The sequence below is a fragment of the Triturus cristatus genome, chromosome 5_1, assembly GCF_964204655.1.
Source record: "Triturus cristatus chromosome 5_1, aTriCri1.1, whole genome shotgun sequence".
Lineage (NCBI taxonomy): Eukaryota > Metazoa > Chordata > Amphibia > Caudata > Salamandridae > Triturus > Triturus cristatus.
This window is the reverse complement of record NC_140587.1, coordinates 36,246,733-36,262,855: the sequence shown is the minus strand read 5'-3', so window position 1 is coordinate 36,262,855 and position 16,123 is coordinate 36,246,733. Positions and strand designations below refer to the sequence as shown.

At 52.8% G+C, this 16,123-nt stretch overlaps 3 protein-coding genes and 1 pseudogene across 4 annotated transcripts; 1 reads left to right on the top strand and 3 right to left on the bottom strand.

Annotated features, from left to right (window-relative positions):
* Positions 1 to 10,895: 10,895 nt before the first annotated feature.
* Positions 10,896 to 11,207, bottom strand: LOC146830032 (histone H4). Its single transcript, XM_085603687.1, has one exon. It carries the CDS (start codon positions 11,205 to 11,207, stop codon positions 10,896 to 10,898), a length of 312 nt encoding a protein of 103 aa, XP_085459813.1.
* Positions 11,208 to 12,521: 1,314 nt separating this feature from the next.
* On the top strand, positions 12,522 to 13,083 carry LOC146830031 (histone H2B 1.2-like; annotated as a pseudogene). The gene has a single exon (XR_014961347.1). The product of XR_014961347.1 is annotated as a histone H2B 1.2-like (transcript).
* A 466-nt stretch (positions 13,084 to 13,549) lies between these two features.
* LOC146830030 (histone H3-like) lies at positions 13,550 to 14,756 on the bottom strand. The gene has a single exon (XM_085604259.1). The coding sequence runs from the start codon at positions 14,424 to 14,426 to the stop codon at positions 13,740 to 13,742; it is 687 nt and encodes a 228-aa protein (XP_085460385.1). The 5' UTR covers positions 14,427 to 14,756; the 3' UTR covers positions 13,550 to 13,739.
* Positions 14,757 to 14,872: 116 nt separating this feature from the next.
* Positions 14,873 to 15,800, bottom strand: LOC146830029 (histone H1.3-like). The gene has a single exon (XM_085604260.1). The coding sequence runs from the start codon at positions 15,568 to 15,570 to the stop codon at positions 14,920 to 14,922; it is 651 nt and encodes a 216-aa protein (XP_085460386.1). The 5' UTR covers positions 15,571 to 15,800; the 3' UTR covers positions 14,873 to 14,919.
* Between the last annotated feature and the right edge of the window lie 323 nt (positions 15,801 to 16,123).

The following is a 16,123-nucleotide window of genomic DNA, read 5'->3' as shown; positions in this document are numbered from 1 at the left end:
AATCCACATAGTCACACCTCCAGCCAGGGGTGAACCCTGAAATCTCACCCTGCGCGGAGTTCCATAACCCTGGGTAGAAGGTGCGACTTCATCCCCTTGAAGCCTAACACCTACAAATGTCACAAGTATCAGTAAAACTGGTGCCAGGAGGCTGGAAGTAGGCCCAAGGCCTTGCAGGCCTTATTCTGATACTGTAAAGGAGCTAAATACACTTTCCTGAGTATGTGAAGTGTTTTGTTTTCACACCTGCAGCCAGGGGTGAAACCTGAAATCTTACCCTGGGCGGAGCTCCATAACCCTGGGTAGAAGGTGCGACTTCGTCCCCTTGAAGCCTAACACCTGCAAATGTCACAAGTATCAGTACAACTGGTGCCAGGAGGCTGGAAGTAGGCCCAAGGCCTTGCAGGCCTTTTTCTGATACTGTAAAGGGGTTAAATACACTTTACTGAGTATGTGAAGTGTTTTGTTTTCACACCTGCAGCCAGGGGTGAAACCTGAAATCGTATCCTGCGCGGAGCTCCATAACCCTGGGTAGAAGGTTTGACTTTGTTCCCTTGAAGCTTGACACCTCCAAGTGTCACAAGTATCAGTAAAACTGGTGCCTGGAGGCTGGAAACACACCCATGGCCTGGCAGGCCTTGTTCTGATACTGTAAAGGAGTTAAATACACTTTCCTGAGTATGTGAAGTGTTTTATTCTCACACTTCCATCCAGGGGTGAACCCTGAAATCTCACCCTGCGCGGAGTTCCATAACCCTGGGTAGAAGGTGCGACTTCATCCCCTTGAAGCCTAACACCTGCAAATGTCACAAGTATCAGTAAAACTGGTGCCAGGAGGCTGGAAGTAGGCCCAAGGCCTTGCAGGCCTTATTCTGATACTGTAAAGCAGCTAAATACACTTTCCTGAGTATGTGAAGTGTTTTATTCTCACACTTCCATCCAGGGGTGAACCCTGAAATCTCACCCTGCGCGGAGTTCCATAATGCTGGGTAGAAGGTGCGACTTCATCCCCTTGAAGCCTAACACCTGCAAATGTCACAAGTATCAGTAAAACTGGTGCCAGGAGGCTGGGAGTAGGCCCAAGGCCTTGCAGGCCTTATTCTGATACTGTAAAGGAGTTAAATACACTTTCCTGAGTGTGTGAAGTGTTTTATTTTCACCCCTCCAGCCTGGGGTGAAGCCTGAAATCTTACCCTGCGCGGAGCTCCATGACCCTGGGTAGAAGGTGCGACTTCATCCCCTTGATGCCTAACACCTGCAAATGTCACAAGTATCAGTAAAACTGGTGCCAGGAGGCTGGAAGTAGGCCCAAGGCCTTGCAGGCCTTATTCTGATACTGTAAAGCAGCTAAATACACTTTCCTGAGTATGTGAAGTGTTTTATGTTCACACTTCCATCCAGGGGTGAACCCTGAAATCTCACCCTGCGCGGAGCTCCATAACCCTGGGTAGAAGGTGCGACTTCATCCCCTTGAAGCCTAACACCTGCAAATGTCACAAGTATCAGTAAAACTGGTGCCAAGAGGCTGGAAGTAGGCCCAAGGCCTTGCAGGCCTTATTCTGATACTGTAAAGCAGCTAAATACACTTTCCTGAGTATGTGAAGTGTTTTATTCTCACACTTCCATCCAGGGGTGAACCCTGAAATCTCACCCTGCGCGGAGTTCCATAACCAGGGGTAGAAGGTGCAACTTCATCCCCTTGAAGCCTAACACCTGCAAATGTCACAAGTATCAGTAAAACTGGTGCCAGGAGGCTGGAAGTAGGCCCAGGGCCTTGCAGGCCTTGTTCTGATACTGTAAAGGAGTTAAATACACTTTCCTGAGTATGAGAAGTGTTTTATTTTCACACCTCCAGCCAGGGGTGAACCCTGAAATCTTACCCTGCGCGGAGCTCCATAAACCTGGGTAGAAGGTGCGGCTTCATCCCCTTGAAGCCTAACACCTGCAAATGTCACAAGTATCAGTAAAACTGGTTCCAGGAGGCTGGAAGTAGGCCCAAGGCCTTGCAGGCCCTATTCTGATACTGTAAAGGAGCTAAATACACTTTCCTGAGTATGTGAAGTGTTTTATTTTCACACCTGCAGCCAGGGGTGAAGCCTGAAATCTTACCCTGCGCGGAGCTCCATGACCCTGGGTAGAAGGTGCGACTTCATCCCCTTGAAGCCGAACACCTGCAAATGTCACAAGTATCAGTAAAACTGGTGCCAGGAGGCTGGAAGTAGGCCCAAGGCCTTGCAGGCCTTATTCTGATACTGTAAAGCAGCTAAATACACTTTCCTGAGTATGTGAAGTGTTTTATGTTCACACTTCCATCCAGGGGTGAACCCTGAAATCTCACCCTGCGCGGAGCTCCATAACCCTGGGTAGAAGGTGCGACTTCATCCCCTTGAAGCCTAACACCTGCAAATGTCACAAGTATCAGTAAAACTGGTGCCAGGAGGCCGGAAGTAGGCCCAAGGCCTTGCAGGCCTTATTGTGATACTGTAAAGGAGTTAAATACACTTTCCTGAGTGTGTGAAGTGTTTTATTTTCACAGCTCAAGCCTGGGATGAACCCTGAAATCTCACCCTGCGCGGAGTTCCATAACCCTGGGTAGAAGGTGCGACTTCATCCCCTTGAAGCCTAACACCTACAAATGTCACAAGTATCAGTAAAACTGGTGCCAGGAGGCTGGAAGTAGGCCCAAGGCCTTGCAGGCCTTATTCTGATACTGTAAAGGAGCTAAATACACTTTCCTGAGTATGTGAAGTGTTTTGTTTTCACACCTGCAGCCAGGGGTGAAACCTGAAATCTTACCCTGGGCGGAGCTCCATAACCCTGGGTAGAAGGTGCGACTTCGTCCCCTTGAAGCCTAACACCTGCAAATGTCACAAGTATCAGTACAACTGGTGCCAGGAGGCTGGAAGTAGGCCCAAGGCCTTGCAGGCCTTTTTCTGATACTGTAAAGGGGTTAAATACACTTTACTGAGTATGTGAAGTGTTTTGTTTTCACACCTGCAGCCAGGGGTGAAACCTGAAATCGTATCCTGCGCGGAGCTCCATAACCCTGGGTAGAAGGTTTGACTTTGTTCCCTTGAAGCTTGACACCTCCAAGTGTCACAAGTATCAGTAAAACTGGTGCCTGGAGGCTGGAAACACACCCATGGCCTGGCAGGCCTTGTTCTGATACTGTAAAGGAGTTAAATACACTTTCCTGAGTATGTGAAGTGTTTTATTCTCACACTTCCATCCAGGGGTGAACCCTGAAATCTCACCCTGCGCGGAGTTCCATAATCCTGGGTAGAAGGTGCGACTTCATCCCCTTGAAGCCTAACACCTGCAAATGTCACAAGTATCAGTAAAACTGGTGCCAGGAGGCTGGAAGTAGGCCCAAGGCCTTGCAGGCCTTATTCTGATACTGTAAAGCAGCTAAATACACTTTCCTGAGTATGTGAAGTGTTTTATTCTCACACTTCCATCCAGGGGTGAACCCTGAAATCTCACCCTGCGCGGAGTTCCATAATGCTGGGTAGAAGGTGCGACTTCATCCCCTTGAAGCCTAACACCTGCAAATGTCACAAGTATCAGTAAAACTGGTGCCAGGAGGCTGGGAGTAGGCCCAAGGCCTTGCAGGCCTTATTCTGATACTGTAAAGGAGTTAAATACACTTTCCTGAGTGTGTGAAGTGTTTTATTTTCACTCCTCCAGCCTGGGGTGAAGCCTGAAATCTTACCCTGCGCGGAGCTCCATGACCCTGGGTAGAAGGTGCGACTTCATCCCCTTGAAGCCTAAGACCTGCAAATGTCACAAGTATCAGTAAAACTGGTGCCAGGAGGCTGGAAGTAGGCCCAAGGCCTTGCAGGCCTTATTCTGATACTGTAAAGCAGCTAAATACACTTTCCTGAGTATGTGAAGTGTTTTATTCTCACACTTCCATCCAGGGGTGAACCCTGAAATCTCACCCTGCACGGAGTTCCATAACCCTGGGTAGAAGGTGCGACTTCATCCCCTTGAAGCCTAACACCTGCAAATGTCACAACTTTCAGTAAAACTGGTGCCAGGAGGCTGGAAGTAGGCCCAAGGCCTTGCAGGCCTTATTCTGATACTGTAAATGAGTTAAATACACTTTCCTGAGTGTGTGAAGTGTTTTATTTTCAGTCCTCCAGCCAGGGGTGAAGCCTGAAATCTTACCCTGCGCGGAGCTCCATGACCCTGGGTAGAAGGTGCGACTTCATCCCCTTGAAGCCTAAGACCTGCAAATGTCACAAGTATCAGTAAAACTGGTGCCAGGAGGCTGGAAGTAGGCCCAAGGCCGTGCAGGCCTTATTCTGATACTGTAAAGCAGCTAAATACACTTTCCTGAGTATGTGAAGTGTTTTATTCTCACACTTCCATCCAGGGGTGAACCCTGAAATCTCACCCTGCGCGGAGTTCCATAACCCTGGGTAGAAGGTGCGACTTCATCCCCTTGAAGCCTAACACCTGCAAATGTCACAAGTATCAGTAAAACTGGTGCCAGGAGGCTGGAAGTAGGCCCAAGGCCTTGCAGGCCTTATTCTGATACTGTAAAGGAGTTAAATACACTTTCCTGAGTGTGTGAAGGGTTTTATTTTCACTCCTCCAGCCTGGGGTGAAGCTTGAAATCTTACCCTGCGCGGAGCTCCATGACCCTGGGTAGAAGGTGCGACTTCATCCCCTTGAAGCCTAACACCTGCAAATGTCACAAGTATCAGTAAAACTGGTGCCAGGAGGCTGGAAGTAGGCCCAAGGCCTTGCAGGCCTTATTCTGATGCTGTAAAGCAGCTAAATACACGTTCCTGAGTATGTGAAGTGTTTTATTCTCACACTTCCATCCAGGGGTGAACCCTGAAATCTCACCCTGCGCGGAGTTCCATAACCCTGGGTAGAAGGTGCGACTTCATCCCCTTGAAGCCTAACACCTGCAAATGTCACAAGTATCAGTAAAACTGGTGCCAGGAGGCTGGAAGTAGGCCCAAGGCCTTGCAGGCCTTATTCTGATACTGTAAAGGAGTTAAATACACTTTCCTGAGTGTGTGAAGGGTTTTATTTTCACTCCTCCAGCCTGGGGTGAAGCCTGAAATCTTACCCTGCGCGGAGCTCCATGACCCTGGGTAGAAGGTGCGACTTCATCCCCTTGAAGCCTAACACCTACAAATGTCACAAGTATCAGTAAAACTGGTGCCAGGATGCTGGAAGTAGGCCCAAGGCCTTGCAGGCCTTATTCTGATACTGTAAAGTAGCTAAATACACTTTCCTGAGTATGTGAAGTGTTTTATTTTCACAGCTCAAGCCTGGGGTGGTCCCTGAAATCTTACCCTGCGTGGAGCTCCATGACCCTGGGCAGAAGGTGCGACTTCATGCCCTTGAAGCCTAACACCTACAAATGTCACAAGTATCAGTAAAACTGGTGCCAGGAGGCTGGAAGTAGGCCCAAGGCCTTGCAGGCCTTATTCTGATACTGTAAAGGAGTTAAATACACTTTCCTGAGTGTGTGAAGTGTTTTATTTTCACTCCTCCAGCCTGGGGTGAACCCTGAAATCTTACCCTGCGCGGAGCTCCATGACCCTGGGTAGAAGGTGCGACTTCATGCCCTTGAAGCCTAACACCTACAAATGTCACAAGTATCAGTAAAACTGGTGCCAGGAGGCTGGAAGTAGGCCCAAGGCCTTGCAGGCCTTATTCTGATACTGTAAAGTAGCTAAATACACTTTCCTGAGTATTTGAAGTGTTTTATGTTCACACTTCCATCCAGGGGTGAACCCTGAAATCTCACCCTGCGCGGAGTTCCATAACCCTGGGTAGAAGGTGCGACTTCATCCCCTTGAAGCCTAACACCTGCAAATGTCACAAGTATCAGTAAAACTGGTGCCAGGAGGCTGGAAGTAGGCCCAAGGCCTTGCAGGCCTTATTCTGATACTGTAAAGCAGCTAAATACACTTTCCTGAGTATGTGAAGTGTTTTATGTTCACACTTCCATCCAGGGGTGAACCCTGAAATCTCACCCTGCGCGGAGTTCCATAACCCTGGGTAGAAGGTGCGACTTCATCCCCTTGAAGCCTAACACCTGCAAATGTCACAAGTATCAGTAAAACTGGTGCCAGGAGGCTGGAAGTAGGCCCAAGGCCTTGCAGGCCTTATTCTGATACTGTAAAGGAGTTAAATACACTTTCCTGAGTGTGTGAAGTGTTTTATTTTCACCCCTCCAGCCTGGGGTGAAGCCTGAAATCTTACCCTGCGCGGAGCTCCATGACCCTGGGTAGAAGGTGCGACTTCATCCCCTTGATGCCTAACACCTGCAAATGTCACAAGTATCAGTAAAACTGGTGCCAGGAGGCTGGAAGTAGGCCCAAGGCCTTGCAGGCCTTATTCTGATACTGTAAAGCAGCTAAATACACTTTCCCGAGTATGTGAAGTGTTTTATGTTCACACTTCCATCCAGGGGTGAACCCTGAAATCTCACCCTGCGCGGAGCTCCATAACCCTGGGTAGAAGGTGCGACTTCATCCCCTTGAAGCCTAACACCTGCAAATGTCACAAGTATCAGTAAAACTGGTGCCAAGAGGCTGGAAGTAGGCCCAAGGCCTTGCAGGCCTTATTCTGATACTGTAAAGCAGCTAAATACACTTTCCTGAGTATGTGAAGTGTTTTATTCTCACACTTCCATCCAGGGGTGAACCCTGAAATCTCACCCTGCGCGGAGTTCCATAACCAGGGGTAGAAGGTGCAACTTCATCCCCTTGAAGCCTAACACCTGCAAATGTCACAAGTATCAGTAAAACTGGTGCCAGGAGGCTGGAAGTAGGCCCAGGGCCTTGCAGGCCTTGTTCTGATACTGTAAAGGAGTTAAATACACTTTCCTGAGTATGAGAAGTGTTTTATTTTCACACCTCCAGCCAGGGGTGAACCCTGAAATCTTACCCTGCGCGGAGCTCCATAAACCTGGGTAGAAGGTGCGGCTTCATCCCCTTGAAGCCTAACACCTGCAAATGTCACAAGTATCAGTAAAACTGGTTCCAGGAGGCTGGAAGTAGGCCCAAGGCCTTGCAGGCCCTATTCTGATACTGTAAAGGAGCTAAATACACTTTCCTGAGTATGTGAAGTGTTTTATTTTCACACCTGCAGCCAGGGGTGAAGCCTGAAATCTTACCCTGCGCGGAGCTCCATGACCCTGGGTAGAAGGTGCGACTTCATCCCCTTGAAGCCGAACACCTGCATATGTCACAAGTATCAGTAAAACTGGTGCCAGGAGGCTGGAAGTAGGCCCAAGGCCTTGCAGGCCTTATTCTGATACTGTAAAGCAGCTAAATACACTTTCCTGAGTATGTGAAGTGTTTTATGTTCACACTTCCATCCAGGGGTGAACCCTGAAATCTCACCCTGCGCGGAGCTCCATAACCCTGGGTAGAAGGTGCGACTTCATCCCCTTGAAGCCTAACACCTGCAAATGTCACAAGTATCAGTAAAACTGGTGCCAAGAGGCTGGAAGTAGGCCCAAGGCCTTGCAGGCCTTATTCTGATACTGTAAAGCAGCTAAATATACTTTCCTGAGTATGTGAAGTGTTTTATTCTCACACTTCCATCCAGGGGTGAACCCTGAAATCTCACCCTGCGCGGAGTTCCATAACCCTGGGTAGAAGGTGCAACTTCATCCCCTTGAAGCCTAACACCTGCAAATGTCACAAGTATCAGTAAAACTGGTTCCAGGAGGCTGGAAGTAGGCCCAAGGCCTTGCAGGCCCTATTCTGATACTGTAAAGGAGCTAAATACACTTTCCTGAGTATGTGAAGTGTTTTATTTTCACACCTGCAGCCAGGGGTGAAGCCTGAAATCTTACCCTGCGCGGAGCTCCATGACCCTGGGTAGAAGGTGCGACTTCATCCCCTTGAAGCCGAACACCTGCAAATGTCACAAGTATCAGTAAAACTGGTGCCAGGAGGCTGGAAGTAGGCCCAAGGCCTTGCAGGCCTTATTCTGATACTGTAAAGGAGTTAAATACACTTTCCTGAGTGTGTGAAGTGTTTTATTTTCACTCCTCCAGCCTGGGGTGAAGCCTGAAATCTTACCCTGCGCGGAGCTCCATGACCCTGGGTAGAAGGTGCGACTTCATCCCCTTGATGCCTAACACCTGCAAATGTCACAAGTATCAGTAAAACTGGTGCCAGGAGGCTGGAAGTAGGCCCAAGGCCTTGCAGGCCTTATTCTGATACTGTAAAGGAGTTAAATAAACTTTCCTGAGCATGTGAAGTGTTTTATTTTCTCACCTCCAGCCAAGGGGTGAACCCTGACATCGCACCCTGCGCAGAGCTCCATAACCCTGGGTAGAAGGTGCGACTTCATCCCCTTGAAGCCTAACACCTTTAAATGTCACAAGTATCAGTAAAACTGGTGCCAGGAGGCTGGAAACACACCCAAGGCCTTGCAGGCCCTATTCTGATACTGTAAAGCAGCTAAATACACTTTCCTGAGTATGTGAAGTGTTTTATGTTCACACTTCCATCCAGGGGTGAACCCTGAAATCTCACCCTGCGCGGAGTTCCATAACCCTGGGTGGAAGGTGCGACTTCATCCCCTTGAAGCATGACATCTCCCAGTGTCACAAGTATCAGTACAACTGGTGCCTTGAGGCTGGAAACATACCCACGGCCTTGCAGGCCTTGTTCTGATACTGTAAATGAGTGAAATAAACTTTCCTGAGCATGTGAAGTGTTTTATTTTCTCACCTCCAGCCAAGGGGTGAACCCTGACATCGCACCCTGCGCAGAGCTCCATAACCCTGGGTAGAAGGTGCGACTTCATCCCCTTGAAGCCTTACACCTTTAAATGTCACAAGTATCAGTAAAACTGGTGCCAGGAGGCTGGAAACACACCCAAGGCCTTGCAGGCCCTATTCTGATACTGTAAAGCAGCTAAATACACTTTCCTGAGTATGTGAAGTGTTTTATGTTCACACTTCCATCCAGGGGTGAACCCTGAAATCTCACCCTGCGCGGAGTTCCATAACCCTGGGTGGAAGGTGCGACTTCATCCCCTTGAAGCCTAACACCTGCAAATGTCACAAGTATCAGTAAAACTGGTTCCAGGAGGCTGGAAGTAGGCCCAAGGCCTTGCAGGCCTTATTCTGATACTGTAAAGCAGCTAAATACACTTTCCTGAGTATGTGAAGTGTTTTATCTTCACAGCTCAAGCCTGGGGTGAACCCTGAAATCTTATCCTGCGCGGAGCTCCATGACCCTGGGTAGAAGGTGCGACTTCATCCCCTTGAAGCATGACATCTCCCAGTGTCACAAGTATCAGTACAACTGGTGCCTTGAGGCTGGAAACATACCCAAGGCCTTGCAGGCCTTGTTCTGATACTGTAAATGAGTGAAATAAACTTTCCTGAGCATGTGAAGTGTTTTATTTTCACACCTCCAGCCAGGGGCGAAACCTGAAATCTTACCCTGCGCGGAGCTCCATAGCCCTGGGTAGAAGGAGATACTGTGTCCCCTTAAACCTGTAAATTTCAAAATGTCATATAAAGAATAAAACAAGCGCCTGGAGGCTAGAAATGGGCCCGAGACACTGAAGTCTTGGATCTGATAATGTAAAGGGCTTTGTGTACCTTTTGAGTGAAGTTTTTTTTCCCACCTCCATCCGAGGGGTAAATCCTGAAATATTACCCCAATCGAAGCTCCATAGCCCTATGTTGAAAAAGTGACTTTGTTCCCTTGGACCTAAAATTTTAGTACATTTTTGTTATTTTTTTATTAAACATTGTTAAAGGGATGACTGGAGGCTAATAAAATGGACCAGATACTGTGAAGGACTTTATTTCATTTTTGGGCGAAAAAAAAAATATTTAAAAAATATGTATGTATTATATTATTATTGCAATTTTTTTTTTTTTTTTTTTTTTTTGTGGGCCTATCTCTGGCTAAGGGGGAAAACCTGAAATGTTACCCGAAGCGGAGCTCCATTGCCCTGGGTAAAAGTAGTGCCATGGTCCCCTTGAACCAAAATAATAAATAAATAAATAAAAGTACTAAAACAGGTGCTTAAAGGCCCCGAAATCGGTCACGATCGTTCACAAAAAAAAATTAGGATCCCACACCCCATGGGCCTGCATGGGAACTCTATCTTACCGACTATTAAGCCCCCACGAAGTGGGGGCTTACAGCGCCCGAGTGGGAGACAAAAGTTAGAGTTAGCGCGGCCGTTCCGCCGCCCGGCCATCTGGTCGCGCAACCCGGCGACCAGATGGCCGGCGGCGCGCCCGGCGCCGCCAACTCTACCCTTTGTCCCTCATCCGTGTTCTGTAAGCCCCCACTACGTGGGGGCTTAATAGTCGAGGGGAATGGCCGGCACTGAGCTGGGCCGGGCCAAACTCGCCTTGGGTCCCCAGTCCAGGGATCCAGGATGGCGGGCCCCCGGGCCGGGCTATACCCGCCTTATGTCCCCAGTGCAAGGCTCCAGGATGGCGGGCCCCTGGGCCCGGCTATACCCGCCTTATCTCCCCAGTACAAGGCTCCAGGATGGCGGGCCCCTGGGCCGGGCTATACCCGCCTTAGGTCGCCAGTACAAGGCTCCAGGATGGCGGGCCCCTGGGCCGGGCTATACCCGCCTTAGGTCGCCAGTACAGGGCATCAGGACCCCCGTGGGCTGGACTGGGATGAACGCGCCCCTGGACCCCCCCATGCCGGGGCTCCAGGAAGGCGCCCTGGCCCCGGGACAGTGCCTTGCATTGCAGCGAAATCCCCCTGGTGCCCCCCCCTCACCCGACCGGCTGTGGGCCTAGAAAGCAGCCCTGCGGGAACCCTAGCGCATAGACACAGCTCTCCCATGACATCGTGGTCGGCTCTTAAAAGAGCCTTTGGGTTGTGGTGTTTTGTGTTTTTCTCCGTGGGCAAGCCGAGTGTTTAACCGCCGAATCCGTAGAGGGTGCGGCCCTGGCGCTTCAGGGCGTAGACCACATCCATGGCGGTGACGGTCTTCCTCTTGGCGTGCTCGGTGTAGGTGACGGCGTCCCGGATCACGTTCTCCAGGAAAACCTTCAGCACCCCGCGGGTCTCCTCGTAGATGAGGCCGGAGATGCGCTTGACCCCGCCACGGCGCGCCAGGCGGCGGATGGCCGGCTTGGTGATGCCCTGGATGTTGTCCCGGAGCACCTTGCGGTGCCTCTTGGCGCCGCCTTTGCCGAGCCCCTTCCCTCCTTTGCCGCGTCCAGACATGTTCTCCTGTCGGTGCTGTGACTGAGCAGAACTGAGGGCGAGGCCAGCGGCGGCTGCTTATATAGAGGAGCTGCGGCGGACCAGCTAGGGCGCATCAAGCCGCCCACGTGACTGAACGGAAGGCGAGAGGGAGCCCGGCCCCGGCAGGGAGCGGCCGTTGCCGTTTGAAAAAGAGCGCGCTCCCAGCCGCCTCTTTGTCGTGGGCTCAGCAGCTGCCGCCGGGGCACGGATCACAGTCAAGCACACACACACGCCTCCCTTCCCGGCCCCCACTCGTCACCGCGGCCCGCCTAACCCTGGCGCTCGGTGCCCGTTCCCACTATGAACATAAGGCTCTGAAATGCTCTAATGGAGCCATCACATTAACGGCCTCACCGGCACCACCCCGCTGTGTGCGGCCGCCTGCAACCCCGTAACACTGTCCACATGTCACGCCCGGTTGTGGCAAGTCTGTAATCTGCCCCTATAAAAATTTATTTTTTTTAACAAAAACATTATTGTCGGCCTCAAGCTAGGTTTTGGGACGGGGGTGACATTTATGTGTACGTCAGAGGGCTTGGGCATGCCCTCCTATGTAGCGACGGTGCGGGCGCTGCCGCAACTATGAAGCCGCCAGAGTAACATCTTGGCACGGACACGCTCTTTGATGGAGTCTGTGGTTGGCCCTGAAAAGAGCCTTTGTGTTTAGGGTGTGTTTCCACGGTGGTCTGCGGGCCTTTACTTGCTTGCTTTGCCCCCTGCCTTGTGGCTCTCGGTTTTCTTGGGCAGCAGCACGGCCTGGATGTTGGGCAGGACTCCTCCCTGGGCGATGGTGACTCGGCCCAGCAGCTTGTTCAGCTCCTCGTCGTTGCGGATGGCCAGCTGGAGGTGTCTGGGGATGATGCGGGTCTTCTTGTTGTCCCGGGCCGCGTTGCCGGCCAGCTCCAGGATCTCAGCGGTCAGGTACTCCAGGACTGCAGCCAGATAGACTGGGGCACCGGCGCCCACCCTCTCGGCGTAGCTTCCCTTCCGGAGCAGCCTGTGCACACGGCCCACGGGGAACTGGAGCCCGGCTCTTGAAGAGCGTGTCTTGGCCTTAGCGCGGGCCTTTCCTCCTTGCTTTCCGCGTCCAGACATGGCGATCGATGCAGGGGCTCACTCACACAACAGAGAGAATGATACTGCTGTTCTGCGGGACTCCGGCGATATAAAGACTTCGGGTGCGTCTGATTGGTTGACAGCTAGGCGCTGATAGTACTTCTCATTGGAGGGAGGAGGGCTTCTGTTTCACCAATCAGAGTCCCAGAACCGCAGTACACTAGGAGGTGGGGGGCTTGCCTTTGCCTGCCAATGAGAAGGGAGAGCAGAGAAGCAGCTACTTTACACGCCCAGCCTATAAATACAAGTGCCGGGCACGTCTGCCTTATTTCTCTCGGCTCCACAGGAAGCGGTGCAGATTGTCGACCATGCCTGAACCAGCCAAGTCCGCGCCGGCTCCCAAGAAGGGCTCCAAGAAAGCGCTCTCCAAGCCGCCCAAGAAGGACGGGAAGAAGCGCAAGAGGAGCAGGAAGGAAAGCTATGCCATCTACATTTACAAAGTGATGAAGCAGGTGCACCCGGACACCGGCATCTCCTCCAAGGCCATGGGCATCATGAACTCCTTCGTGAACGACATCTTCGAGCGCATCGCCGGGGAAGCTTCCCGCCTGGCCCACTACAACTCGCGGCGCACCATCACCTCCCGGGAGATCCAGACCGCAGTGCGTCTGCTGCTGCCCGGAGAGCTGGCCAAGCACGCCGTGTCCGAGGGCACCAAGGCCGTCACCAAGTACACCAGCGCCAAGTAAGGCTTCGAGGCGTATCCCCAACGAACACAACGGCTCTTTTAAGGGCCACTCACGTCCTCCCCTAAGAGCTAATGTGCTTCATTTATGACCGGAGAAAAAAGTGTTTTAAACGGTAATTTTGAGCGCACAAGACCTGCTTTCACGGGGCTTGCTGCAGACCGAGGGACGATGGAGCGGGCAACCCGTTTTAATAAACATGTTTATATGAATGAGCCCTCTTTGGGACCAAGTGTCACACAAGCTCTGTAATGTAACGGTGACGTTAAATAAAGCCCGCGCGGAACTCGCACGGTTGCCCCCGGGCTTATTGTTTTCCATGTTTCGGGTGACCAGTTTTAAGTGTGTGCGTGGGGCCACGTTCTGTTTGTACTGTAAGACCAAGGGCAACGGCTCCCGAAATCGGAGACATGAACCCGATGTACCGGGAGCACAGATGCCCCACAGCGCTGGCTTGTGACCAGCGGATCCCAACACGACCCTCTACCCAAACAAAGCTCTTTATTAATTGAAGAGGTGGCCGTGCACTGTGAACACGGAGTGCCCTGGTCACCCAGTGCCGGTATAAGTTACCCAGTACTCGTGGTACTCCCAGCCAACCCACCCTAACCTGTAGAACATGCCATGGCAGACAAGAGAAGCTCGTAGGTGACAGGGTGGTGGCCCTTAAAAGAGCCGTTGTGGTGGTTGATCGGGTCGGTGTGCCTCCTTAGGCCCTCTCGCCTCGGATACGACGGGCCAGCTGGATGTCCTTGGGCATGATGGTCACCCTCTTGGCGTGGATGGCGCACAGGTTGGTGTCCTCGAAGAGCCCGACCAGGTAGGCCTCGCTGGCCTCTTGCAGGGCCATGACGGCGGAGCTCTGGAAGCGCAGGTCGGTCTTGAAGTCCTGGGCGATCTCCCTCACCAAGCGCTGGAACGGCAGCTTGCGGATGAGGAGCTCGGTGGACTTCTGGTAGCGGCGGATCTCGCGGAGAGCCACGGTGCCCGGTCGGTAGCGGTGAGGCTTCTTGACGCCGCCGGTGGCAGGCGCGCTCTTGCGGGCAGCCTTGGTGGCCAGCTGCTTGCGAGGCGCTTTGCCGCCGGTGGACTTGCGGGCTGTCTGCTTGGTGCGGGCCATGGCGGGAGCGGTCTCTTTCAACGACGAGCGAGGAAGAATGGCGTTCAAGCAGGCAAGAGCCCTATTTATGCACTCGAAGACGGAGGGCTGCTCTGGTTGGCTGAAGCTCCCGCCCCACGTTCGAAAATAGCCCGCGGTGTGCAACGATTGGCTACTCAACCTGAGGCTGCAGACTGTCTCTCCAATGAGCTGTGGAGAAAAGGGAACCCTCCGGATTGGATGATGTACGTTGGAGCCGAAGCCGGCGCTTCGGTCAGCCTTTGTCTCAGTGTCCATCCATTCATTTGTAGTCACAAGAACCCCTCGCCCCCCTTCTCGACCCTGGTCAACTGGGCGAGGAGCCCAGGATGTTATAAGTGTACCGCCCTTGGTCACCCTGGAACACGCCGCCGTTCACTGCGCTCGATTTCACTTTCACAATCGTCTGCTTTATGCAGACACCACTTCGAGTCTGCCCGGTTACAGTGAAAGCACCAAGGCACACGTTATCTCACATTTATTATGAACTGAGGTCTAATAACTCCCAGACCCCCTTCTTTCTTTGTTATAAAGATTCCAATCCACGCAACACCAAAAGAGCCTTTCATATGACCAAGATCACACACGGCACTCGCGTGCGGAAAGGCGCGCTATGGATTTACTGTGCCGTTTATTATCATAGAGAAGGGTGCACGCGGGGTGCAAGGGTGGGGACGAACAAGCTCTCTTCTGGACCGGGTGGATGGCTCTTAAAAGAGCCGTTGTGTTTGCAGTGTCTCGGTGCAAGCCCTTACTTCTTCTTGGGCGCTGCCTTCTTGGGCTTGGCTGCTTTGGGCTTGGCTGCCTTGGGTTTGACTACCTTGGCAGGGCTTTTCTTGGCCACTTTGGGCTTCGCCGCCTTGGCTTTCGCTGGGCTCTTGGCAGCCTTCTTGGCGGGGGCAGCCTTGGGCTTCTTGGGGCTCTTTGCTGCCGCTGGCTTCTTGACCTTCTTCGGGCTCTTCTTGACCCCCGCGGGAGCCTTTTTGGGCTTCTTGGCGGCTGGGGCAGCTTTCTTGGCCGCTGGTTTCTTGGTCTTGGCGGCCGCCTTCTTGGCCGCCTTCTTGCCCTCCAGCTGCTTCTTGTTCACCTTGAAGGATCCGGAGGCCCCGGTGCCCTTCAGCTGGGCCAGGGCGCCTTTGCTGACCAGGCTCTTGACGGAGGCCTTGACCCGGCTCTTGTTCTTGTCCACATCGTAGCCCTCGGCGACCAGCCCCTTCTTCATGGCCGACAGGGAGACTCCCTTCCTCTCGGCAGAGGCGGTCACCACCTTCAGGATCAGATCGGCCACGCTGGGGCCGGAAGGCTTCTTGGCCTTCGAGGCCCCCGCTGTCTTCTTCTGCTGCTTTTTCTTGGGGGCGACCTCAGCGGGAGGCGCCGCGGCGGCTGGAGCGGTTTCGGCCATTGTAATGCGAGTCTCGGCGCGGGCGCTGTCACTGAAAAGAAATGTCCCTCCCAGACCCGAGCCCCGTGATTATATACAGGGAGGAGCCGGCCTCTGATTGGTCCCGAGCAGACAGGGCTGTGCGAGGCACACTCGGCTCTCTGCTCCCAGCTGACTTTTGTGTTTCCTACCTTCGGATTATCCACGTTTTAAAACACAATCAGTTAAACACGCGCTTCCACGCATACATGACCAGGAGCCCAGCTTCGGCCCTCTCCCGCGCCTGCCCCCGTTTCGGATCCACCCCTCGTCCCTGGCTTGTGATCCGCGGGGAGACTCGGCGCTCCCCCGACGGCGGGCGCCTCCATGCCTGAAATCCCGGGCTCCGGGCCCCTTTTCCCCGGTCCACTCTCGACTCCTGCGGCCGGGAGCGGCGGCCCGCGGGAGGGAGGGGGCTCCTGCAGGGAGCGGGCCCTGTGGCGTCACAGTGGGGCTGCGGGGGCCGCGGGGAGCGCGTTCTGGAACGGGCCAAAGTAACACAGGGCTCCGCCGGCCGAGCGCGGGGTGGAAACAA

Bases quoted from the DNA above. Each gene is read 5' to 3' on its own strand.
- LOC146830032 (XM_085603687.1), bottom strand. From the start codon at position 11,207: ATGTCTGGACGCGGCAAAGGAGGGAAGGGGCTCGGCAAAGGCGGCGCC.
- LOC146830030 (XM_085604259.1), bottom strand. From the start codon at position 14,426: ATGGACACTGAGACAAAGGCTGACCGAAGCGCCGGCTTCGGCTCCAAC.
- LOC146830029 (XM_085604260.1), bottom strand. From the start codon at position 15,570: ATGGCCGAAACCGCTCCAGCCGCCGCGGCGCCTCCCGCTGAGGTCGCC.